Consider the following 27,679-nt stretch of genomic DNA (forward strand, 5'->3'; position numbering starts at 1 on the left):
CTGGATGGAAGCGTTTTCCCTTGTTCAGAGTTAGTCGATGCAATTGCCTGTTAATCTGAAAAGAGCCTGTCCTGAAAATGAGGGAGAAGAGAACAAAAATGATGAGAATGCAGACACTTAAATATAGACCTGCACCATCGTCATGACAAGAGCTACATTATTTCATGAGGTTAGATCTTCTAAATGATTGGAATTCCAGTCTTTAATTCAGTTTGTGAATCCTATCTTATGATGGGTCTTTTGTCAGAAACCAGTGTATGTATTTGAAGGTTTTTATTTGCAACTATTTCAATTTTTCTTGGTTCTTATAAACCAATTAAGATTACATTTAGTTGTCGAGCTCTATAATACAGTAGCTGTGTGCCTTGGCTCCTGGGTTACAATATTGTTTCAAGGGCACGGGACAAATTATCATTCATTGGCATTGTTCATCCATGGCCAAGAACTGGTATCTTAGTGTTTTACTAGATTATCATAGAGGGGTTGGACAATATGTTGGTTTATCTTTAAAAATTAAAAACATAAAATACTGGAGATATTCAGCAGGCAGTCAACATCTGTGAAGCGAGGAAGAGTTAGTGTTTCAGATTCTGATGACGAAGCGTTAAACAGATGCTCCCTGATGTAAAGGGTATTTTTAGCATATTGTGTTTTCACTTCAGGAACTTTAGCACGTTAGTTTTGTACTACCTAAAACAAAAGTTCTCTCTGTGGTTTATTGGCCTTCATTGCACGGAGGCAGAGAGTATAGTACTGGCATATGTGGAATTCGAAACCTCAGTAACCTTTTGAGAAAAAAAATGGTTGGAGTGATCCTTCTTCAGGAACATTTTTTCAGAGAACAAGTGTTTTGAGGAGGAGCCACTTAGAGATATGTTCACCCAATTATTAAAGCAAAATCTTAAAGCTATGGAACAAATGATTTATTGTCAGGTTTTCAGCATATTCTCATAGGCGCCTCTATGCAATGGATTCATCTGGGACTGTAAGTTACCAAGATCAACCTCTGTTTTGTTTGTGACAATGGTTCCCTTTTTTCTTTCCCCTTTTCCTCTTTTTGTTTATTTGGAAATTCACACAAAATACACAATCCTGTCCCACTGCATACTGTAAATTCTGCTTTAGATCTGAAGGATCTGCTGCCTTTGTATTATTAATCATTTCTGGGTTTTCTTGTGTCTGCTGGTTTACCTGTCTAACACCTAAGTTAGAACTATACATGGCAGCTGAAAAGGGATGTAAGAATAGTTTGAAGAAATGAAAATGAAAAATAAAAGAAGAATACCTGCATTGAAAAATAGGTTGATTTTGTATTTTTTTAAATCTACGTGCTGGTATCTTTGATATCAATGATCAATAATTTTTATTTTCATTTTGCCATGTTAACTTTGCTGCTGCCTTGCATGTTGCCACAGGGCACTTTACCAGTACATAAGAAATTAGGAGCAGAAGTAGGTCACCAGCCCTGCTGTTCAATATGATCATTACCAGGATGTTGCGTGGAGTTGAGGGCCTGAGTTACAAGGAGAGGTTGCGTAGACTAGGACTTTATTCCCTGGAATGTAGGAGATTGAGGGGTGACCTGATAGAAGTATATAAGGTCATGAGGGGCATAGACAGGGTGAAAACACATAGTTTTTTCTCAGGGAGAGGTTACTAAAAATAAGAGGGCATAGGTTTAAGATCAGAGGTGAGAGATTTAAAAGGGACATCGATGGCAGTTTCCTCATGCAAAGGGTGCTGCGTTTTTGGAATGAGCTGCTAGAAATAATGGTTGAGATGGGCACATCAGCAAAATCTAAAAGCCATCTAGATAAGTACATGGATAGGAGAGGTTTAGAGGGCAATGGGCCAAATGCAGGCAGATGGGACTAGTTTGCTGGGCAACACAATCGGCATGAACGAGTTGGGCTAAAGGGCCTGTTTCCATGCTGTATGACTCTCTGACCTTTGCTGGCCTCAAATCCTCTTCTGTGCCAGTTTCTCATACCTCAGTTCCTCAGTCTTCCAAATATATCTACTGATCTGGCTCTCCACCAACATTGGGGACAGAGAATTCCAGAGATTCACACCCTCTGTGAGAATGAATTTCTACACACCTCAGTTTTAAATGATCAGCCCCTTATGTTGTAGTCATGTCCTCTTGTCTGTGACTCTCCCACTCATGAAAATGTCTCAACATCTACCCTGTCAAGCTCCCTTAGGATTTTATATGTTTGAATAAAGATCCCTCATTCCTCTAAACTCCAGGGAATACAGACCCAAACTGTCAAGCCTCTTTTGATAGGACAGCACTCTCATCCCAGGAAATAACCCGATGAATCTTCTTTGGATTGCCTCCAATGCTATTATGTTCATTTTTAGGTAAGGGACCGAAACTGTACACAGTATTCTAGGCGTGGCCTCACCAACACCCTGTTCAGCAGTAACAAAACCTCCCTTTTTTTAAATTCCAACCGCTTTACAATAAAGGCCAACATGCTGTTTGCCTTCTTAAGAACTTGTTGGACCTTCCTGCTAACCTTTTGTGATTCATGCACTAGAACACCTCGATTCCTTTGAATTTCACTCACTTATAGTCTCTTTCCAATTACATAATAATCTGCTTTTTGATTCCTCTTACTGAAGTGCATGGCCTTGGCCTTCCCTACATTAACCTCCATTTGTCAGTTTTTTACCCAGTCACTCAATCTAATCATATCCCATTGAGGAATCACAATATCCTCATCACAACATGCCTTGCCACCTATTTTCACATCATGAGCAAACCTGGAAACCTTACATTTTGTTCCCTCCTCCAGGTCATTAATGTAAATAGTAAACAGTTGAGGGCCAAGAACTGATCCCTGGAGTACTCCACCAGTTACATTTCTCCAGCCTGAAAAGGACACACTTATTCCAACTCTTTTTTTCCTATGTGACAGTCAGAACTCAATCCATGCTAACACACTTGCTCCAATACCTGGGCTTTTTAATTTACACGCCAGCCTCTTATGTCGCACCTTGTCAAATGCCTTTTGGTGATTTATGGGTCCCTTTTTATCAACTATCTCTTTCACATCTTCAAAGAATTTGAGCAAATTTGTCAAATATGATTTACCTTTCATTAAACCCTGTTGTCTGGGGTTGATTATATTCAGTTTTCCTCAATGATTAGTTATTTCCTTTATGATTATTGACTCCAGCACCTTGATAACAATAAATGTTAAACTGAATGGTCTATACTTCCCTGTCTTCTATCTTCCTGTCTTTATGAACAAGGGAGTTATATTGGCTGTTTTCTAATCTTCTGATACCCTTCTGGAATTTAGTGACTTTTGAAAAATTTCAACCAGTGGATCTGCTATCTCTGCAGTCACTTCCTTTAAAACCTTTGGATTCAGGCCATCTGGTCCTGGTGATTTGTCTGCCTTTAGCTCTGCAAATTCCTCTAATATTTTATCCCTTGTGGTTGAGATGTTTATATGTTCCTCCTTGTTATTTGAAATTAGCCCATCTGTTATTTTAGGGACATTAGCAGTGTCCTATGCCTAAAAGAATGATGGAAAAAATTGATTTAGCATATCTGTCATTTCCTTGTGTCCTGTTATTAATTCACCAGCCTCCCTATGTAGAAGTACCACACTTGCCTTAGCCCCTTTTTTCCTGTTGATATATCCATTGAACCTCTTTCTCTTTGATACTACACTCGTTTTCTCTCAAATTTTCTCCTTTCTTCAAAGCTGTTTAGTCTTTCACTGGTGGATCCTAAAAGCCTCTAGCTTTTTGCCACCCTGCTTTTCAATTTAACATTACCCTTGACCACCTCTGTTAACCACAGATTGTACCTCTTTCTCATAGAATTTCTCTTTTGTAATTGGGATAAATTCCTGCTGAGTGTTATCGACAATCTATTTGAATACCTGCCACTGTTCATCTACTGACCTCTCTTAGCTTATTTTTGTGATCTATTTTAGACAACTTCTCCTTCATACTATTATAATTGCCCTTATTTAAGGTGAAGACAGCAAGTTTAGTCCTGTGGTGTTCACCCTCAAACTGCACCTGGAATTTTATCATATTATGGTTACTACCTCTAGGTGGATTATTAACCACAAAATCTCTTATTAATCCTTCATCATTACACGTGACCATATCTAAAATAACCTACTCCTGGCTAGGTTCTGTAACATACTGTTCTAAGAAGCAATCCCTGACTCACTCCACAAATTCTTCTTCAATGATATCCTTGCCAGTTTGATTCATCCAATCAGTACGTAGATTTAAAATCTTCCATTACATCTGCAGTTCCCTTCAAATATGTCCTAGATACTGCCCCACTTATGGTTCTCCCTATCAAGAGGTCACATTTTGGGGTCCTGTAGACTACTCCCACCTGTGTCTTCTTTCCCATTTATTCATGATTTCAACCCAAACTGATTCTACGTTACTATCCACTGCTTCTATATCACGACTCAACACTGCTCTGATACCTTCCTTGATTACTACACTACCCCACTACCTTTCCCTTAAGGCCTGTTTTTTTGGAACATTGTATGACCTAGAATATTGAGCACCCAGTCCTGGATACCATGCAACCACATCTCCATTATAACTATTAGATCATACTCGTATGTTGCTATAGGTACTGTCAACTCATCCGTCTCATTGCAAGGGCCACTTGCATTCAAATAAAGACTACTAAGGTTTGATTTTTTTTTACAGTTTTTACTAACTCTGGATATGTTCTATGTTGCATACATGTTTCTTTTTTCTGCCCCAGCCTGTCACAGTCTGCTTGTCAATTCCCCCCTCGTTATCCTGTGCCAACTTTTTATTATTTCCTCTTGATTTATTAACCATCCCGTTCTTGGAGACCACCCCTCTCCTATTTAGTTTAAAGCATTTTCTGCAACCCCATTTTTTGGTATTCACTGAGATACTGGTCCCAGCATGATTCACATGAAGCTCATCCCCAAATGAACAGCTCTTTCCTTCCCCACTACTGGTGCCAGTGTCCCATGAATCAGAACCCATTTCTACCTCACTGTGCTTTGAACCCACACATGTACCTCCCTAATCCTATTTACTCATTACTTGAGCCACGTGCAAATTGGCAGTAATCTGGAGATTATCACTGCTCCTGTTGATAACGTTTATGCTAATGTATGACTAAAATTCTTTACCATCGGCATCACCGCTTGGAAGAATGTTTGTGCTACTGTAGTCCTGTCTGGGTTCAGTGACCCAAAATTAAAAACCGTGTACATTCTCCCGTTTTCACTGGGAGCAGGAACAGCCCTTAAATCAGCTGTCAGTGTGTGGAGAAAATAACAAACATGGTGCAGATTTTATCTCATGAATTTACAGCTGCTGGTAGGAAGACTCAAATGAGACTTTAAGAAACCTTCCACATACAATATTATCATTCTTAGCTGATTCTTCTGGTCCTCCAGGGAAAGCAGTGTGCAGCAGCATGACATGATGTGGGAATGTTATTGTGTTCATGTTTTTATGTTAATTAAAGTTGTTTTTATTACTTGGTCATCCATGTGTATATATATTTGAATATCTATAACATATGTAACCTTTGCCTCCTGCCTCTTGTAGTGCTCAGAACCTGCATGGAATACGACGATTGCCGAGATCTGAGTCACCTGACCCGAAAAGGAGGCGTGTCCACCAATGCGACTTTGAGGGATGTAATAAAGTGTATACAAAGAGCTCTCACTTAAAGGCGCATCGAAGGATCCACACAGGTAGGTTTCACATACAGGGTGCTGACTCCAGGGTGTTCATTGAACAGGTTTAATTATCATTTGTAGCTTTTATCTTTATCTTTTCTAGGTGGTAACAGATGCAACATGCCACATTTGTGCAAGCATAGCCAACATGAGACATGCACGTTAAAAGAATATGGATAGGGTAATAAATGATGAGAAAGGTAGCATAGCACATAGTTGTATGAATCCTTTTTATTCATCACTGCAAGCTCTTTTCCTGCCTTGTTGTAAACTGACTAATGCAAAAGTTTGGAAGTGAAATGATAAGCAAACTACCTCTACATAAACCTCCGAGTTATTCACCAAGGGAACCTTGGTACTGACCTGAGCTTAGGAAAACACTTGCTGGTTAAAACTGAAGTATTGGTTTAGTGCATTGTGACATCTGTGCTGTTTCTCAATAATTATAATTTCATTTGGTTTATTGGATTTTTTAAAAGTGTGCTCAAGTATGGTTATGATTAATGTGAAGTAAACTTTATAATGAAATCATAACATCAATGCAAACCTCTTCCTTTGGCATTCATTTGATATCTATGTCCCATTGGGGGTCTGTCTCAGCATGGTTAACCTCCAGCCAGCTAGGAGATGATGGCTAGTTTAAACAAGGAAGTTGCATTGTTGTGCACAGCACTTCTATCATTTCCCCATCTTAGAACCATCAGCAAAAGATTCCTACACAAATGCCAGCTATTCCCAGAGAGCTTTTTCCAGATAGCAGTCTAATGTTGCTCTCTTCATGGGGTCTGGCAGCAGTGTGCAAAGTTGTGCTGCTTCCCAGCACCTAAACTGGGGTATCTGCCTCCAGTATACATGAGAGTTTGGACCATTCATCTGAATAGAGAAGAACAACTGAGGGAGCAAGCTAAAAGAAATTTACAGCTTTTTGACGTAATTAAGTTTAGTTAAATGTTTAAAATCATTCTTGCAGTTTTAAGTGTTGGCAGTTGATATTTCAAATTTTTAATTATGTTTATCTTTTTTAATTGTAGGCTTTTTTTGAATGACTAGTATTCAGAAAAACTCTTTTTTTTCAGAATTGACAGTTGGCTAAGCTAGGTTTTTTTATCAGCTGTTTCATGAGTGATGCATATTCTGTCAAACCCCCTCCCCCCATGTGACAACATTTATTTTAATAAGGCCATTGAGTCCAGGGTACCTTGTACTATAGGCCAACCAGGTATAGAGACTTCATCACAGTGTGTTGCATGCTGCGTGATCCAGCCGATTGAAGTGAGCAGTGGGTGCTGAAGGAAGAGCAGCATGCAAGGCTGGGTCCGGTGGGAAGGAGGCAGACCCTAAAGAGCGGGAGACGAAGTAGCACTGAGTAGAAGTGGATATCATTGGCTATATTTGACCAGAGACTCCCTCACAGGGATGAGTATCACAAGAAGGTTAGCTAATCATAGTCCCCAGTGCAAACCAAACGCCCCTCCACAAGCCAATCCTAACACTGTATATTACACCAGTGATCAGCTGGGAGATCCCAGATTGCACACCCCTCTGCATTGAATATAACACATTAAAGAATGATGCCCTGATCCTATAACTTGGAATAGTTTGCTTCACAATCTCAGTATTTCCTGATGAGTGGCACCCAGTTTAAAGAACTCTGATCCTTGTATACCTGAGTTCTGATAAATGTCCTGAAATGTCAACTCCATCTCTGATCCCAAGGATGTTGCTTGACCTGCTTCCAGCGTTTTATGTTTTTATTTTGGATTTCCATCATCTGCAAAATATTTGTTCCCATCATGGATGGCAAGTCAGCATTGCAGCCACAGCAGCTGAGGGTAATGCACATAACAACAAGTTCATCAGATTGGCGTTCGGTGGTTAGGGAGATGCATTTCAAGCAATAAAGTCTACGGTAATGCACCAAGGAGAAATCCCTCAAGTCAAAGATAACTTGAAACTCTTGCAAAAATGGAGCACATCTGATGTTGGTTCAGTTCTTTAATTCGGCTTGCAATAGTTGGATCTGATCATCGTTTTGTGACGTTTTCCTGCAGCACAAATGCTTTTCACAATTCCTCCTACTTTTAATTCCTTAAATAAAGGGGAGTCCTGGAGAACAGGCAATGGAGAGCGAACTTTTTATCTCACCATATGACCTCACTTGTACTTCCCTGCCTCTTGTAGTTCCTCCCTTAGAGGTGACCGTGATAAGTATTGTAAGAGCAGAATAAGCAGCAAAAAAGAACCATGAAAGAGAAATCAATTTCACATGGATGTTGTATGCAATCTATGCCAGAATAATGTGGCAGCTCTGGCATCAGTACGATTATTTCCCAATCATGTGGTCTGCTGCAAAGAGACTACAATTTTTAAAAGTAAAACATTACTCTGCTGACCAGCAATCAAGATTTTGCTTGTACCAGGTTGACCTGGAATGCATGATATCAGCAATCTTTCAAGATGAGAAAGGTATGCAGAAGCTACCACATTAATCTGGCTTATTTCTGCACAGTGAAGGATGTTTTTTGCCCGAATGGATCAGGGTGAGGCTGCATAGAAGCTGGAAAAGTTTGTCACCTTCATTTGTGCTTGCATAGCAGCTGCCACTTGCACCAGTAGTGGTGTGGCAGCAAGCCCTTGGAAAGATGTGTGCATGGCCTCCAGAAGTCCTGTTCTACTCAACCACCTGTGAGAACATAGAGATGGACTCCAACTCCTTGTCATCTTCTGCATTTGGACAGGGAGGTCTGACAACATGCAACATTTCTCGTTGCGTTTCCACATCAGCCTTGATGTGAGTGCATCTCAATTGTGGTTCTTGTGCACCTTCCCTCCAACAACCCCTGCACCAGATTCCCTATACCTACCACCAGACTGCTCACCACTCATGCCTGGTGTCTCCCTGTGACACCTGCCCCTTTAACCCATGCTGTTCATTTCTTCAAGGTGGTGATATGGGGCTTCCGGTCCAGTGATGTCATACGGCCATCATTATCGTCTGCCTGTACTCCTTCGTCTCCGGTCATTCCTTCTACATGCCCTACTCCTCCTGCTTTGATTCCACTTGTCTAGCAAAAGGGAAAGGTACCCTGAAGAGACACGAGAAGGTGGTTCTGCTCAGTAAAACACTGTCATGGTGGTGCAGCAGCATAGGTGGTGCTGAGGGTGCCTGCTGTACATCAGATCACATAATGACAATAAAACATTATTGATGAACATACTTGGAGGATCCCATGTAGCACATGCTCATAAAGTGACTTGTGCCTCTGTAGCCCCTTTGTGCACGTGGAGAAGGGTGGAGCCATTGTACTGGTGAGGGCTCCCTTCCTGTACACGTTGCCTTGCTCCTGTAACTGCTGAGTTAACCTAAATGGTGATGAAGGCCTTGAGTCGCTCTTTCATTGCCGTACCATTTGGAGGTTTGGTGAGTGAAGGTGTCGGAGAAGGTTGGGTGTGAAGGTCAGTCGGAGAAGGTTGTGTGCTAAATAGATTGTGTGTGTATCTGGTGAAGATAATTACTTTTAGTGGTGTGCAGCTCATCTTGGCATAGCCCCCCCCCACTCCCAATTTATGACTTCCTTCCTGGCATGTAGTTCATTAGCCAGGACTCTCTCTTCGTGAATCTTGGAGCTTCCTCTGCCTCCCCTGCAGCCTGCCTCTCCTGCATGGCAGCTGCCGTCTGGTTGCCATGGGGAATGAGCCTTTGAAGCCTGACACCCTTCTCGGATTGCCTTGCGGCAGGCAGCCGAGTCCTGTTGAGCCTGGTCCAGTCCTGAACCGTGCAGCTCTTGTTTTAGCACTTCCTTAGCACGGCCACTTCTAGGCTGCTTCAAATGCAGTTTTGACCAAATTTTACATTTCTTGAGGGGAACCTGACTTGTCATGAGGACTGAACACAATGATGTTTTAGTGTGTTGGAAATAGGTACAATCTATGTCAAAGCCTCTGATGCCCACAAGAGGGTGCTGGAAGCCCGAAGAAACTCAGGCCTTGCAATTTACGCAATGCTGTTTATTCTGTGTTACGCAAGTGCGGATTGATTTTACCCTGTGTGAAATGTGATTGCGACTACTCCTGGGTCATTTTGACCTGGGACCTCCTGGGTTGAGTTAGCTTTGTGCATCAACTGCGATTTCTGTTTTAGACATCACTGTCCATGTAACACTCATTTTGGAGCACTGTGAGGGGAAATGGACCCAGTGGTCCTGAGGGTGACCATCATTGGGCCCTTCTGGGATGAGTAAGTTTTAATAATTGGGCTAGAATGGGATGTCTATATGCCCCACATTATTGATTATACAGACCCACCTACACACAGCAATGACAGCCCCTATCTGTCCGCACCTCCCTCCTGACCCTCCAGTCTCCCGTTTTGGACCACCCCACTGTGCCAAGTTTGTGATCCTTGAGCATTTACATTACTTGCTGCTACAATGCGATGGCCCATTCATGACCCATAGCTACTGCTCCCCTTTGCCTCTGAAACCCCAGACCTTGCCTTGGTCATGTTTCAAGAACAAAAATCTGCAATGACCTCACATTAAGTAGTTCAACTGAAGTTTGCAACAGTAGATACACGGCTATTTGGATGGATGAGAATTTCTAAGCCTTGGTGCTTTGGCGTAATGGTGTCCTGTGTGTTACCTGGATCAATGTTTACGTTCAAGTAGCAAAAAAACTTTTTTTCTCAAAAGAACGACATCATGTTTTATAATGTAGGAAATGTAAGATTTTTCACTTAGGTAGGTTGGATAGAATAACTGAATTGTTTTTAAACAGTGATCAGCTATTAAATGTTGATATTAATTGGGATTTAGGAGCCCTTAAATATGAATAATGTTAACATGCAGGTACAGGAAGCAGTTTGGAGGGAATATACCATGTTACCCTTCGTTGTAAAGATGTTGAAGTACTGAAGCAAGGAAGTTGTGCAGGACTTCACTGAGACATTGCCTAGAGAACCACTCTGAAGGAGCGATACACTTCCTTTGTGCCGCAAAGATTCACCCAATTAATTACCTGGGATGAAGGAGGGAGTGAGTAGGATAGGTCTGGAGTTAAGAAAAATGAAAAGTGACCTCATCGAAACGTGATGTTACAAGTAAGCTTGACAGGATGGAGAGTTTAGAACTAAGAGGTATAACATTGGGATAAAGAGTAAGTTGTGAACTCATTGGGTTGTGAATTTACTACCCCAGACTGAGGTTGGTAGATTTTCAAGGTAGATAGGGATTCAAGGGCATTGAAATTGGATAGGTAAGTGGCATTTAGGTCAAAGGTCAATCATGATCCCATTGATTGGTGGAGCTGGCCCAGGGAATCGTATAGTTTACTTCCTTCTGCTTATGAAAGTTTAATGTAAGACCATCATTTTGGAAGCCATTGTACTGAGTATAATCTAAGTATTTGGTGGCAAAGCAGTGGATGGAGGCTGCTGTGTAAACCCTATACTTGAAATCTTCAAGCCTGGACTGCAGCGTAAAAATGCAGAATTTTAAGACGTATTTATATTTCTGGTTACAAGCATTATGTAAAAGTTTTGCTGCATCAGTGTTAAACCAGCTGACAAATTAGAGTAACATCAATTTAACCTTTCTGAATAATATGTTTTCTGTACTGCGTTTGGAAGAAATATGATGCTGGAACATGGAAAGGGTTAGAACTGGCATCAGAAAGCAAAGAGCTCACTTGGAGGAGACAGTAAAAGCTACTGGTGAACTTGGGTGTGACAAGCTGTCAGTTCAATTTGTGGAATACAAATACACCCTAATGGTCAGAAAATTAGTTTCTCTCATCAGTAAGAGGTTGCCAGTAGAATACCAAATGCGTACTGCTCATTGATTAAGAAATCAAAGAGAATTTAGATTAAAAAGAATACTCTTTTGAGAATGCAGAATACATTGCCATATGGAATAATGAGGTGTGTGGCTTTTAAACATAGATAAGCACATGAGGAAGATTGGAATGGTTTAGACTGACAGAAGTAGATGAGGAAGAATGGGAGGGATGTAAGCGTGGTCATGGATTGGAATTAATGGACGGTTTCTACACTATATGTTTAGTGCTGTTGGTAAAGTGTTTGCCGTGTTTTTTTTCTTCATGGCTGAAAGTATGTAAAATGCCATTCATCATCGGCAGAGTGAACAGTGTCAATGCACTGAAGCCCAGGAATCCGCACAGAGGCTGACATTTCAAAGTTATTTGTGGTTTTTAATCGTGGAGACACTGAGGATCAGCTTAATGACTCCTGATGTTGCAGATTACTTATTAGGGGCTAGAGTATCACATTGAGTTAACATTACTCATCTGCTGCTCAGCAAGATTAGCCTGATGCAGTAGCTGGTCTTTCTGGGCCCAGTGCAGTCAGGTGCAGTTATAGAGCTTATAGAGTGATAGAGCACAGAAACAGGCCATTCAGCCCATCGAGTCCGGCCAGCCATCAACCACCCATTTACATTAATCTGCCATTAATCTCACTTTTTTATTCTTCCTACATTATCATCAATTCTCCCAGATATGATCACTCACCTACACACCAGGGTCAATTTACAGTGGCCAAGTAATCTGCCAACCCACATGTCTTTGAAGTGTGGGAGGAAACTGGAGCACCCAGGGAAACCCACATGGACACAGGGAAAATGTGCAAACTCCACACAGACAACACTGGAGGTCAATATTTTATTGAGAATCTGTATTTCAGCTGACCTCCATGTGCATTTGGGCATCACAGTCCTAAATGTTGGGCACAAAATCCTAATACTGGTGTGGTTTAAAATTTGGGGGAAGTATTCAGAATTGATGACCACATTTGGATTTTTAGACAGTCACTACTAGTTGAATTCATGCAATTGGACTGAATGGATAGAACAAGATTTACTCTTAAACACTGACTATGTAGCGTTTCATTGCTGAACCTGATGATCATGCTGTCACTTCAGAGGCACACATACATACTCCCAGCAAGAGTTACACAAGTTAATGGTACTCAGCTTACTGTCACTTTTGTTTGATCTTCAGCAACCTCCTGACCATTTACCACCCACCATATCAGCCTAAGGTCTCTGAAACAAACTGAAAGCAGGTGCCAACATTGCTCAACTCTGCCCTGCAGGCTTTCTACATGAACAAGGCCATTGGGAGAACTTGGTTGAGGTTTTCAGTCGTGCAATGCCACAAGGTCATTTTGGACCAGTAAACTTGTTGCTGGACATCACCTGATGATCAATAGATTCTAGTCTAGTGATGCTGAGCAATGTGTTATTGACCAACTTTGGAATTTGACTGAATTCTGATATACATTGGGGGCAGTTATAAAATCTCCTGATTGGGCTCCACATACCATTTTCCTAAATTGGAATTAGTTCAATATCAGCATTCGCCTTTCAGTTCAGATGAGGGCTTCAAACAGTGCTACACTTTGTTAGCCGCTAGAGGCATGTCAGTTTAAATGTATGTGGATTAATCCAATAAAATTGAAAATATTTATATAGGGAGATCATAGAAGGTTTTATAGGAGGGGTTAGGACATTATTGGGATTTGTAAATGTATTCTGAATGTTTACAAATGGTGGACCTTGGAAACATCACATCTGCTTGACGCTAACTTTAGATTTTACTATTACAGCAACTTTAAAATCTTTTGCAAGTTAGAAATTTGCAACTGGATTGTTTTGTGTATAACAGGAACTTAATAATGTTCCAAACAAAGTTAAGTCCTTCTCATATACAGATTCTGAATTAATTTACTCAGGTGAAGCCTTTGAATAGAGCAAGCCACTAACACTAGCACTGTATAAGGCCTTAACTGGATAGGAGAAGCCTGCCTCATGTGTTAGTTATTGATCTGTTTTGACATCGGGTTATAACAGGGGTCAAAATTCTGGCAGGTAGGTTCTCCTTATGAAGATTACTTGGTCTTTGCTCTGACTCACGCCGCCAACTCCATGCTGCCAATGTTGTTCAGACCATGAATTGGACTTTTAGTCCATCCCAGACCACAGCTCGATTGCCTGTCTGCCTCTCCGTCTCCTTGACTCCAGATGCAGCCTTCCTTATCACCTTCACTAACAGCAGCCTACCTGCTCCCTTCTGCTGGTCTGCTATGGTGGAACATGTGGCAGTCTATGAGTGCATTTTACATGCAGGACCTGTTGTATCATGCCCAATGTCTTGGACCTCATGGATGACAAAACCTTGCTGCTGTACTGGGGAGCCTTGCATAAAATTGGCCTGAGCCCACCCTACAGTGGTTTAATATACTTTTTTAGGCTTAAACTGCTCGCCAAGCAGACGGTAGAGAAATGGTTAATCCAGTGGAGATCTGCAGGATGTGTCCCATGCAGCTCGTAATAATGCAGAATAAAGTGAAATTCCTTCAACACATGTTATGTCTATGCAAGAGCCAATATGCAAAATAAATGGAATAATTTGCATATTCTCACAAAGGCTTTGTTGTATCAGCATGAGATGATAGCATGAAGAGTATTAACTTCCACCGACACATCTGACCCAATTTGTTATTTCTTATTTTCCTGAGCGTGATGTGGGATCTTGTATCACCAGCATCTGTACTGAGATGATTGGTATTCTTGCCTTGCCTGCATCATTACCATTGTGATTTTCGTAACAGTTCTTGGCTGGCAGTGAGTGCTGAGGCAAAGCACTGCATTCGTCTCTCACTTAGACAGGAAGACTTGCATTTATATATCAACCTTCACTAAGTCTTATTCGGTCACGAGGAGAGACTCGATGGGTTTGTTTTCCGTGGACAGACGTGGCTAAGGGGAGACCTGATAGAGGTTTACAAAAATGTGAGGGGACATAGAGTAAATAGCAGGAAACCTTTTCCCATAGCAGAGGTATCCAAAACTAGAGGACATGGGTTTAGGGTAAGGGGTAAATTTCCCCATGTACCTCTGCCATCCCAGTCTCTAATCCTACCTTTTTGAACAGTCTTCTTAACCCCAAAAGCTGGGCTGCCCCTCTCACTTTTCCAGTCTCCAGTGTGACTCCTTCCACCCACCTCACGACTGCCATGCCTGACCCTCCCTAATCTCAACCCTTCCCCCACTTCCCAGATCCTCCTCACGTTGTGCTATCCCCAGCCACTGTGACCCAGACTCAGGCCTTAACTGTGCACAAAATGAAAAGGTCTTTGATTGCACTAACGTGCAAGTACTGTCCTGTAGAGTGTGGTACCTTGGGCCTCTTGCGCTGTCAGACTTTGTGGTGGACAGGACTTCCATTGGCCCATGACTTACCACTCAATTCATCCACTTTGCCAGGTGCCTCACAATTTCTAGGCCACTAGAACTGAGTGTTATTAGCTTGAAATGTTTATGCTATTAAAATGCCAGCTCTTCGATTTCTTTTATTCCCCAGTTGAAGTGGGATCTATGTTACTGGGCCTGTTAATTGATGTGATTATTATGGTTAAACATTGGGCATAAATTTACTGACTCCCTCAGCGCTGATACAGAGGTTGTGGTTCCTCTGTCTATACTTCTCGCTGCCTCGGTAAAACAGCCAACATAATCAAAGACCCCACCCACCCCTGACATTCTCTCTTCTCCCCCCTCCCATCGGGCAGAAGATACAAAAGCCTGAAAGCATGTACCATCAGGCTCAAGGCTGATGTTATGACTGTTATGACTATTGAATGGTCCCCTAGTATGACAAAATGGACTCTTGACCTCACAATCTACCTTGTTATGGCCTTGCACCTTATTGACTGCCTGCACTGCACTTTCTCTGTAACTGTAACTCTTTATTCTGCATTCTATTTTTGTTTTCTCTTGTACTACCTCAAAGCACTGTTATAATGAAATGATTTGTATGGATGGCATGCAAAACAAAGATTTTCACTGTACCTTGGTACATGTGACATCAATAAAACAATTTACCAAGCCCCAGACTGACACTGAGAGAACGCTATGCTGTTGGAACTGCCATCTTTTGACTGGGATGGTAAACTTACACCCTATTACTTGGGGTTTGCATTAGATCCCATGAGAACCTTTGAAGGAAAGCAAATAAATCCCGCTATCCCAGCCCAGCCAACATTTATCTTTAGCAACACCACGTGCGGACTGGGCGACCACTTTGCCAAGTGCCCGTCTTCTGTCCGGAGTGTCCATCTTGAGCTCCCGGTGAAAGCCGTTTCAATTCCTCCCCCCTATTTCCACCATGCCCTATCAGATGTTGGCATCCTCCTCCTCCACTGCCAGAGTGAGGCCAAACGCAAGCTAGAGGAACAACACCTCATATTCCTCGTGAGTAGTCTATAACCCAATGGCATGAACACTGAATTCTCCAATTTGAGGTAACCTGCACCCCCTCTCTTCCTTTCTCTCTCCTCCTGTTCCACTCAGCTCCTCTCGCACACCCTGTTCTTTCCAAGCTCCCTCCCCCACCTGGTTCCACCTGCCTATCACTCACACACTCAATCCTCTCGGTCCCCTAACCTCTCCCAACTCTTCTCATTTGCCTGGCACCTCTCTCTTATCTGGTTTCACTCATCACCTTCCTTTCTTAGATTCCATAATTTTGTTCTCTCCATTATCATCTCCCAACTTCCATAACTATCTCCACCTTTCTCCACCTAGCTTCATCTGCCTATCAACCCCTCCTCACCTCAATCTACCTATCACTTGCCGGCTCCTGCCTCACTGCTCCCCCTCACCTCTTTGTGCTGGCTATCTCCCCTTTGCACTCTCAGTCCTGATGCAGGGTCTCAATCTGTAAAATCAACTGTCCCTTTGCCTCCACAGATGCTCCAGTAGCTTGTGTTTTGCTCCAGATCCCAGCATCTGCAACCTCTCAATTATTTAGCTTTTGGTCAGGATCCATAGACCGATTAACTAGCTGACTCAAAAATCAATGATACAGCACAGAGTGGTCCATTCCACCCAGATGGTCCATGCTGACATTTGTCTTCCATACTAACTTCTTCACATTAAGACCACATCTCCAAGATTGGCTTTAAAGTCGTTCTAAGAACCTTTAGTGTGAATGATATAAGTGCAAGATCTTCCTTTCTGTCCAATCATATCATTCAGTAGTCTTGAGAACTCAACACTCTTCTGCCTCCTGTGTTTTTGCCTCAACACCAAACCCACTTTCTCTTCCTTTCACTTCTTAAGGTGCTTTTCTTGTGTTAGGTTACAAGTTCATGGACCCTGGTGGTTTTTCATTACCTCTTCCAGCTTCAGACTTTCAAGCTAAGCTGAGGAGAATATGAAACTGTACGATCCTGGGCACTGTGGGGCAAAGGCAACCATTCTTGCCTTTACTTGACACAAAGTCAAATACTTCGCAGACAAAGCCTAACTTGGGTATTTAATTCATAGTCGTTCTGTGGTGGTTTGAGGAGTGAAGAAGTTTGCCTTTATTGATGTATAATTAAAGTGGGAATGCACTCACAGAATGAAGCTAAATTCTGCATTAAACAAAAAAATTTGGATCTTTTTTCTCATCTCTTCTTTCTCCCAACTCCCACATCCTGCAACATTGAATGCTTTCAAACAATACCAAACAAAGCCTGTAATAAGTGTGTAATCGGAAGACTAATCCTTTCCTCTTTCTCAAAATTAAATTTATACCTATCTCTTGGGTTCATATTTTTGTCTTTTGTAATTAAGAAAAGCTGCTGAATGGAAAGTATTCAGAGCTAGGGATGAAAAGTATTCAGAGCTACGTTGAATATGACTGGGACGTCTTGGAAATTGGATGTAGTGCACTTGTTCAGACAACAGGTTCAGGAGGAGCACCAAGTAAAAGTATGGAAAAATTCTAGTTGGGCAGATAGGGAATGCATCTAGTGATAATATTTTTGATAAATAAATTTATGTCACAGTACAGAAAGGATTATGGAGGGAAGGGTTGGTCTTTAATAGTTCCACAAATACATACATGCTCATCCTTTTTGGTAAATTAATTTTGCCCTACAGTCTTAGAATTCAAGATCTAGAGGATCTAAATAGAGATGCTGTGTGGTATTGGAATGCTGCATACAATTGTATAGCAATTAACACTTCTTTTCTGCTTTCCTAGGAGAGAAGCCCTACCGATGTACCTGGGAAGGATGTACATGGAAGTTTGCACGCTCCGATGAGCTGACGAGGCATTTCCGCAAGCACACTGGCATAAAGCCTTTCAAATGCTCGGACTGTGACCGGAGTTTTTCCCGCTCGGACCACCTTGCACTGCACCGCAGAAGACACTTGATGATGTGAAGGTACTTTAAGGCCAACTTCACATCAGAGTCCTTGCTCTGCCTCCATCCCATTATTCAGCATTGCTGAATTCTGACAGCACCTGCTGCAAGATGGCACCTGTGGATGCCAATTTAGAGAGAGAGAGAGAAAGAGAGAGAGAGCCCATCTGCCCTCAAAGACTGTGAAACTGTTCAAACCAGCTTTCCTTTTGATGTTAAGTACTGACTGCATTTATGTAATTTAAGCTAGGCCTGTCATTTTTGTCATAACTTTTTCTTCTTGATTACGTTAACACAGGGCAGAAAAAAGCAGGCAGCCTCTTATTCACAGCCTAAATCATGTTAAAATACAATTACATCCTCATTGACTTATGAATAACTTAAGGTTACATAAAAGCAGAAATGATGTCAGTATGAATTATTGGTGTTGTGTCTTTCAAAGAACAAAATATTCCTTCCACATTGTATCATTATATTTTCCATTTAATGTGAACAATTTATACAGTGGGAACTCACTCTAACATTTTGACTGATTTTAATATTCTGTTTTAACGTGTATTATCTGCTCAGTGCTGAGGTGCATAAACTTTACTGACACAAACTGATTTTCTTTCCTATGTTTCAGTCGTGCATTGCACATGGAAACGTTAAGCAGATATACTTATCAGATGATAAACAGCTTTCCTTCCCCTGGTAGCAATCTCCCTGAAAAATGAAATACACAGTTGTGATATAAAGCTGTGATATATATCTTTGATCAATGTCCCACTCCTCCTCAAAATAATAGCTAAATCTAGCTGTTCAGTGTGATTTCCTATAATCAACCCCACTTTGTTTTATTCAGGCTTGTGGGAGGATGTCTGCAAGCCAGTATTCTCTTTTCATTAGTTGGTACTATGATGGTATGTGTGATCTCAGAACCTGTTGATACTGCTTTTGCTGTGGCAATCCCAGTAAAGTTACAGCTCCTTCAGCAACAGAGACAAAAGCTGGTGCTGGCACCCACACAGCCTTTGGTTGTCACTGTTACCAACTGATACATCTTGGCAATAGCCTTAGTTGCCTACTGTGAATTTTTCTGCTTGTTACAACATGAAACCATTCTGGAGTTAAATGGTATAAATAAAAAGCTTATGTACATTGGTTATTAAAAGTTAACTATGAATGCGTCAATATTAATAAATGGACTTAAGATTTAAGATTTTACTATTCACCCCATTCATTTTTGTTCAGTTTGATGAACTGTGAAGCTAGATGCAAAGATTTAGAGCTTCCCCAGGGCACCTGGTGTTTATGCGTTAACCCATATAAAATGTGGCAGGTTAGGACGAAGACTTGCAGCACTAAACACCTTGCTACCAGGATGGGTTAAAGCTGCAGCTGTCCAAGATTGCATATATATGACCTGTCTGCCGTGTTGTGCTGTTTTTACTGCCCTGTGAGGTATTGGTTTGATTGTGTAATCTATTTATCTTGCGTGGTAGTTAGTAGATTTTAAAAAAACTCAGCCAGACCAGCGAATCACATTTTAATCAGAGTATATGGAAGTTTCTCAAATGGTCTTCAAGCTTTTGTTGGTGTAAGAGTGATCTCTAGATTTCATTAATAAATGACTAATGCTGATCAAAAACCAACATGCACATGTTTAATTTGACTTTTTGATATCAAGCTTGTACTATATCTAATGTACTGACCAGGATCGGAGACTTAAAGATGATCTTACAGTTTATTGGGAATTTGTAATAACATTACATGGATAACAGACACACAGTGGAACCCCATAAACAAGAGTTATAGTTCTTTACTACTTCAAAATTAAAATTTCATTCTAGGTGCTCCTTTAAACTACTTCTAAATTTTTATTCCTATCGTTCTTAAAATTTGAAATGGGACTGCTGTTGATTACATTTTCAGGAGGGCAGTTACTGGCTGTGAAAAGTTATTGAGTCTAGTATTGGGAGAACTGATTTAATCCACAAGAAGACTAGAAGCATCCAGAAGGAGACCCTTATTCAATCAGTGTTTCTTTCCATTATTTCTCTTGGCCAGTTTTCCCAATTATGTTGCCATTTGATGTTTAAACAATAAATTATGGCATTCTTGGGAGAAAAATCATTCTTTCTGACTGTGTGTAAATGGTGCTAACAGTGAGATGCTCTTTATGTAAACAGCAAACTTAAAATGGAAATTGTATTTCAATTCACATTCATGGTGGGCTGGATGTCCACTGATGAAAATAACTGTTGTGTTAAGGTATAATTCATGTAATAAATGTTGCATCTTTCTAATTTTTGCATTCAATCTTTCATAGAAGTAGATAAAATTTACAACAGATGTGATGCTGTATGGTCTCAAATTATCTGGAGCACCTTGGAACCCAATGATATCTGTCTATTAACAAACTATTACCATCTCTTTGCCAGAAAAGTCCTAATGCACTGTGACTTCCTGTCACACATTTGTTTGTGGTTCTCTTACTGTTACAGAAACCATGAGAGTGTAAAGAGGCCAGTAATATGGATGAGGTGATGGGCTATCTCATTTATTTCAAACCTTCGTTTTGTGTGCCAGCCATTTTAGGAAGGAAATGTGAATGAGATGGAAAAAATGGACAAATTGTTGCAAAGCTGCCGCAACTTGCAAATAGGTTAAACTAGCATTTCATGTTTCAAAGATGTGTTTATTTTTAAAAACAGTGAATTCAAACTCTTCATTTTTTTTGGTTATGGTAATTTTCATGGTGAAGTTGGTTGGTCTTGATTCTTTTAAAAAATGTAATTTTTAAAATTTTCTGCATCTATCTTTCTTTTGTTAAAATACAAACAATATTATTTAAGCTTAACTGTGGTCTGTTCTTTTGCTAAGATGCATTTGTTTTGCATTTAACTATTTCTCTGCCACATTCTTGTTTCAGTAACTGCAGACTTTATTCTGTTTAAATGGTGATCAAAATGGATAGCAGTTGAATCTTGGTGGGCTTTACCAGACTTACTAGACTATTACAATCTCTGCCATAAAAAGTGGAGAAGACTTTAAAGGTCATTAATGAAGTACCTTGCTTTAATTCACTGCCATCTTAATATTGCAAGTGCATTGCTAACAAGTGATTTTAAAATGTAAATGTACACTTCATGCCTTGACAACACAGCATCTTGAATCAGGAAGATGAAGATGGAGAGTGACTGCACTTTTCATTCTTGGTTGGTTATTCATAATAGAGAGACCGGCACAATGTGCCCACTGCCTCTAGCCTCCCCTGTTATAGCAAAGACTTGGCATTCATAACCAGCTCTGCCCAGTGCAGAGCTCCTCATAGAACAAGATTCTGACTTTGCTCCCAGCCATGGTGTGGAGGAGTCCACAGTAACTCTGCCATTCTGCTGAACTGTTGTTCTGGTCTAGGAATCCATAAAAGTAGCAAAGGGCCCTTTTTGGTACCAATTGCTAATGTCAAAAATGAATAAAATGCTGCTGTGAATTTTTCAACATCACTGTTTGTGAGTGTTGACAGTGTTTGAGTAATATTTTTAATCTTGTATGAAATACCTTTAAGGTAATTGTGGGGAGGCAATTAAAATGGAATGCGTAGACAATGAGCTACTGAATTGGTTCCCACCCCGCTTTTAAAATGCCTGAATTTTCAGGTCTGCGTCAATGCCTGAGTCCTGCTGGAGCCTCATGCATGTATGCTCTGTGAAATGAGGTCCTATTACATCAGTAAACCCTTGACATTGTCTTGATGTGGAAGCCCAGGAAGATGGCTACAGGTTACAGTTGTCATCATGGCAACCACAACAAAGTTTGAAGACCAGAAAAGGAATTTCAGGATTACATGAAAACTTTCCTTCCTGAGCCCAGAAGAATTCCTGAAGAACTATAAGGTTGCATTAGTGGGAGATTTTAAGTTCCCTGCTACTGACTGGAGTGTTAAAGGCCTCGACAGGGTGGAATTTGTGAAATGTGTCCAGGAAAATTTCCTGGGTCAATATATAGAGGGCCCTATTCGGGAGGATGCAATACTGGACCTTCATTAGAGAACGAGGTAGGGCAGGTAACTGAAGTGGCAATCAGGAAGCACTTTGACTCTAGTGACCATAATTCTATTAGCTTTCAGGTAGTGACAGAAAAGCCTAGGACAGGTCCACAAGTTAGGATACTAAACCAGAGCAGGGCTAATTTTGGGTGAATTAGGATATAGCAGAGGTCGATTGGATGAGCCTGTTTGAAGGGAAAGGAACGAATAGCAAGTGGGAGGCCTTTGAGAGTGTGATATCAAGAGGGTCTGACCAAGTGCATCCTCAGACTTTGTGGGAGGCTAGAGGAGAAATTGCAGAGGCCCTTGCGGAGATATTTGCTTCATCGTTAGCCACCGGTGAAGTTCCCGAAGACTGGAAGGTGGCTAATGTTGTTCCGTTGTTTAAGAAGGGTAGCAAGGACAAGCCAAGAAACTACAGGCCAGTCAGCCTGACATCAGTAGTGGGGAAATTACTGGAGGGAATTCTGAGGGACAGGATCTACCAGCATTTGGATGGACAAAGTCTGATTAGGAGGAGTCAGCATGGCTTTGTGCGTGGGAAGTCGTGCTTGATTTTTTTTAAAGAGTTTTTTGAAGAGGTAACTAAAAAGGTAGATGAGTGTAGGGCAGTGGATGTTCTCGATTTGGATTTTAGCAAGGCCTTCAACAAGGTCCCACATGGTAGGCTGGTCTGGAAGATTAGGCCCCATGGAATCCAGGAAGAGCTAGTTAGGTGGATTTAAAATTGGCTCGGAGGTAGGAAGCAGACAGTGGTGGTTGAAGGTTGTTTCTCAGAATGGAGGCTGATGACTAGTGGTGAGCCGCAGGGGTTGGTGTTGGGATCCTTGTTACTCATTATTTATAAAAATGATTTGGATGCGAATGCACAAGGCTTGATCAGTAAGTTTGCAGATGACATGAAATTAGGAGGTGCTGTTGATAGTGAAGAAGGTTATCTGAGATTACAGGGGGATCTTGATCATTTAGGGAAGTGGGCCAAGGAGCTGCAACTGGATTTCAATACAGATAAGTGTGAGGTGATGCATTTTAGAAAGTCAAACCAGCATAGGACTTATACTATGAATGGCAGGGCACTAAGGAGTGTAATGGAACAGAGGGACCGAGGAGTACAAGTGCATAGTTCATTGAAAGCGGCATCACGGGTAGACAGGATGGTGAAAAAGACATTTAGCACACTCGTCTTCATCAGTCAGGGCATTGAGTATAGGAGTTGGAACGTTATGTTGCAGTTGTATAAGTCATTGGTCAGGCCACACTTGGAGTACTGTGTACAGTTTTAGTCACCCTGTTATAGGAAAGACGTGGTTAAACTGGAGAGTGCAGAAAACATTTACAAGGATGTTGCCAGGACTAGAGGGCCAGAGTTATAGGGAGAGGTTGACCAGGCTAGGTTTTTATTCCTTGGAACATAGGAGAATGAGGGGTGACCTTATAGAGGTTTGTAAAATCATGAGGGGCATAGATAAGGTGGATGTTAGCATCTTTTCCCCAGGGTAGGGAGTCCAAAATTAGGGGCATAGATTTAGGGTGAGAGGGGAAAGATTTAAAAGGGACTTGAGGGGCAACTTTTTACATGCAGAGGATGGGTGTATATGAAACGAGCTGCCAGAGGAAGTGGTTGAGGCAGGTACAATGGTCGCATTCACTTGGATAGGTACATGGTGGGGCAGGGCTTAGAGGGATATGGGCCAAACGCAGGAAATTGGGACTGGATGGGTGGGCACTGTGGTCGGCATGGACTTGTTGGGCCGAAGGGCCTGTATCCATGCTGTATTGCTCTATGACTCTATCAAAACCCATTACATATGAAGTTTTTGTCTCTACAGCGTCTCTGTGGACAAAATTTGATGTCATGAAACAGCAGAAACTCAGACTTGGGATCCCTCAGTTTGTGGACAACCATTCATTCTTAAGTGCAAATCACATATAAAACGATTTGACTGATGTTAGATCCAGCTGACGATCATCACCTGCAGAAATTGTGCTTGTCAGGGAATTGGCCAGTGAACTACAAAACATAACTTGTTCCAGCATGCTTGATAATTTTTGGCATCATATGAACTTTGAGCAGGGTTAGACTACTTGGCCTCTCGAGCTTGCTCCACCAGTAAAATCTTGGCTCATCTGATTGCAACCTGAACTCCGCATTTCAGTTTACCCATGTTAACCTATCACTCTCTTGGTTATCAAGAATCTATTTATCCCTGCCTTTAAAATAATCATAGACTCTGCTTCCACTGCTCTTTGAGAAAGAGAATTCCAATGATTCATGTCTCACTAAAAGAAGTATTTGTCCCATTTGTCTTAATGGGTGAACAGTTATTTTCAAACTGTCACCCCTAGGCACATAATAGAACCAAAAGAGTTTTACAGCATGGAAATGGGCCCTTCAGCCCAACTTGTTCATGCCGACCAAGTTGCCTACCTGAGCTGACCCCATTTGCCTGCGTTTGGCCCATGTTCTTCTAAACCTTTCCTATCCAAGTACCTGTCTAAATGCCTTTGTAATTGTACTTGCCTCTGCCACTTTCTCTGGCAGCTCGTTCGATATACCCACCATCCTCTGTGTGGAAAAAGTTGCCCCTCGCGTTCCCTTTAAAATTTTCCCCTCTCACCCTAAATCTATGCCCTCTAGTTTTAGGCTCCCCTACCCTGGAAAAAAGACTGTAACCATGTACCCTATCTATGCCCCCATTTCATCCTATCTATGCCTCATCTATTGACATCACAAATAGCATACTGCATATTTCCTCTGCCAACTTGTTCTTGGAGATCTTGATGCAACCTACAATTTTCATTGACACTCAAAAAAATCGAGAGAACACCAATGAGATTTCAATTATGATTAAGTCTTCATTCTGACATGCCATTCGAGTACACGGCATCTGCCAGCCTCTGTTTTCAATGCTCAAGATATTTGAAACCTATATTTGAAGGCTATCATTGACTATAGCCTTTTTTTTGCAATGTTCATCAAAGCTACACACTGTAATCTTTGCCTCACTGATCTTCCTCCAGTGACATGGGGAGACTTGTGGTGCAGCACTCAATCAGGGCAACAGGTGAGTGGGCAAGAGGGGTTGTCCCCACAACCTCCTCTTCCCTGTGATTTCCCTCATTTTCATCACAACCTCTTCTGCAGCTCCTATGGGAGAAATTCCTTTAAGGACTGATGTTCTTCCCAGTGATAAGCCAAGGAAAGAGATGGCAATTGGGGAATTTTTCATGCAGCTCCCATCAGGAACTGCACAAATCCCATTTTAAAGCTCCATTGTGGATGTAAACCACAGTAACAAAGTTTTGAACACTGTATTGGCCAATTTTGTGATTTTTCTTATGGGTGAACCGATTTGTCATTGGTGCTATATGGGGTGCACATTCAGTGCAACAAAATTTTAAGCACTCCTTTTTTAAAAAAAAATGTTATTGCCACTGTAATGCTCTTGTGACTCCACTGCTACCCACACATCCTGCCGCCTCGTTTCTGATCCAAATATTCATCCTAAGATTTACCAAGCAAAGCAACAGAACATATACTTACTTCAAGAACAAATGCCATCAGCAAGACCAATTGATACTTACTAGGAGCAAAGCAAAGTTTTGGATCAGGTTTGGGAGTCCTGATTTGTGTGTGTTTTCCAACTTCAAACTCCAATTTGGGAGGGTGGGTGATAAGTTAATAATATCTTGTTACTAGCAGATTGCCATTGGCTGCTGTAAGAATCTAGAATGGCTTGCTGTTATTCATCAAGGGTCATTGTTGTTATGAACCCATTGCAAATGGCAAGGTTTGACAGAAATATAGTTGTTCTTAATATAATGTCATCTTGAAAAGTATTCTTTGCCATTGCTGATTAAAGCACTGAAAATAAGATGAAGAGATGAGTTTATGGTAGCAACAGGCAGGACTGGATTATGTGAAATGCTTTGTTTCTGGCCATTTCATTTTCTTCAATTAGCAGACTCCCTCCCCCATTAACAGTTGCAAATGGAAATGGAAGATATGTTAGTGCATCCAGGTGTCTGGACTTTTGATTTATCCATAATTAATTAATTCAACTTTACTTTGAATGAACAAACTGAAGTTTCTTCAATTGATGTTCCCAAATGTAATCACCAATTTCAAGCAATGTTGAAGCTTCACTTGTTAACTTGAATGGGCCACAGTGAGTTGGGTAAATCAGACTGAGTTAAAATCAGATAGAAGGCTACATCAGATAAAGTTAAGGGTAAGAATTGACTCTTCATTAACTAAATACACTTCTCTTTTAGATGAGGCATTAAGCTGAGGTCCTACCTGCTCTCTGTTGTGCCCATAAAAATACCCATGGAGTTTTTCAAAGAGTTCTCTCATGACCTATCCCCTACCTAATCCTCACCCAACACAAGTGAAGAACATATGATCACATATTTCATTCTGGCTGTGCATAAGTGATTTTTAAAATTGTATATCAATCAGTTGGGCTACCTTTTTCTCTCTTCCCTCCGCCCACAGCAAGTGTACGATAAATGAATAAGTGACTCCAGGGTATACTGTAATGAATCAAACATTCAAGAAGAGGAATATAGATAGAAATTGGCTGAAAACAAAGGAGAACTTGCTAATTCTGTTTAAATGCCACAGGCTCATTTTGCTTTTTTCTGACATCATGCATGAGCTATATTTGTCTGGCCGTGTAACTTTATAATTTACATTCTCTGTTACATTCCTCACGAGCAGTAATAATTGGAGCAGTTAATTTTTTTTGGTATATTTTCCAATTTATTGCCTAGATTAGAATTCCCCCCCCCAGATTTTTGAACAATTAGCCTTTCCTGTAACTAGTCACGATGGACAGGTGGCTTTAGTCGCTGGTAGCTGGGGTGATCTGCAGCACTGGTGTCTGGCCCAGTAATGGACATGATCCGATTTGCTCTTATCAGCTGCTCCCTTGATACGTCCCTGAGTTATTTGTGTGCTTTAATTTGCATTGTGTGTTTTTGCATAGTAGGAAGTTAAGCACTCATCAGGAAGTATATACGTGAATGCACAAAGAAAAATCTGCTCACAGCCTAGGACATGACATAAGTGCCACAAATTAGTTTTCTGGGAGTGCTAGGATATTCATCCAGAATCCTCAAGAGAAACATCTCATAGTATATGTACTTATAACATTTAACAGCACACCTTTATTAACCTTTGGAGAAGTGTATAGCAAGGACACTCATACAGATATCAATCCACAGCTGCTGGCAGATCTGCCAGGTATTTGTACATTTTTTTTGTTTTCATACAAACATCAACTTGGGGTTGTATTTTGTAAACTCTCAGAGGTGGAAGACTGCAAGAAATGCTGTTGTTTTTGGATCTAGGGCTGTTCTGTTATTCATGTTCTCTGAGCTCAAGTATATATTGTTGAGTCTTTGATTAATATCTATTTTCATTTATTTGACGTGTTAATAACCATTTAATAGTTTCTGAGATTCTGTAGCTAATGTGATTTGAAGAAATAGAAAAATAGAAAATATTTTACACTGAAATAGGATAGAAAATCAACTCCTTCCACCAACAGCCAATTTTATCTGGTGTATTCCCCAAGAAAATGTATGGCATTGGGGACTCACAGCAAGACTCGTAGGTTATGAAAGCTTTAATTAGCATGTTGTAACATTCAGTTTTAACATGCATATGAAGTGTATCCAATTGGAACAGATCTTAGGATTTGCTGG

The 27,679-nt window shown here is 41.0% G+C and overlaps 1 protein-coding gene across 5 annotated transcripts in view; it reads left to right on the plus strand.

The window, feature by feature from the left end:
* klf8 (Kruppel-like factor 8) overlaps positions 1-21,571 on the plus strand; it is a 145,028-nt gene extending 123,457 nt beyond the window's left edge. For all 5 annotated transcript variants that reach the window (XM_052021589.1, XM_052021592.1, XM_052021590.1 and 2 more), the window contains 2 exons: positions 5,590-5,738; positions 17,772-21,571. In XM_052021589.1, coding sequence (XP_051877549.1) covers positions 5,590-5,738; positions 17,772-17,953 — 331 coding nt within the window. In that variant the 3' untranslated portion in view covers positions 17,954-21,571. The remainder of the gene's footprint in view (positions 1-5,589; positions 5,739-17,771) is intronic.
* The last annotated feature ends 6,108 nt before the right edge of the window (positions 21,572-27,679 follow it).

Source organism: Pristis pectinata, chromosome 8 (assembly GCF_009764475.1).
Source record: "Pristis pectinata isolate sPriPec2 chromosome 8, sPriPec2.1.pri, whole genome shotgun sequence".
Classification (NCBI taxonomy): domain Eukaryota; kingdom Metazoa; phylum Chordata; class Chondrichthyes; order Rhinopristiformes; family Pristidae; genus Pristis; species Pristis pectinata.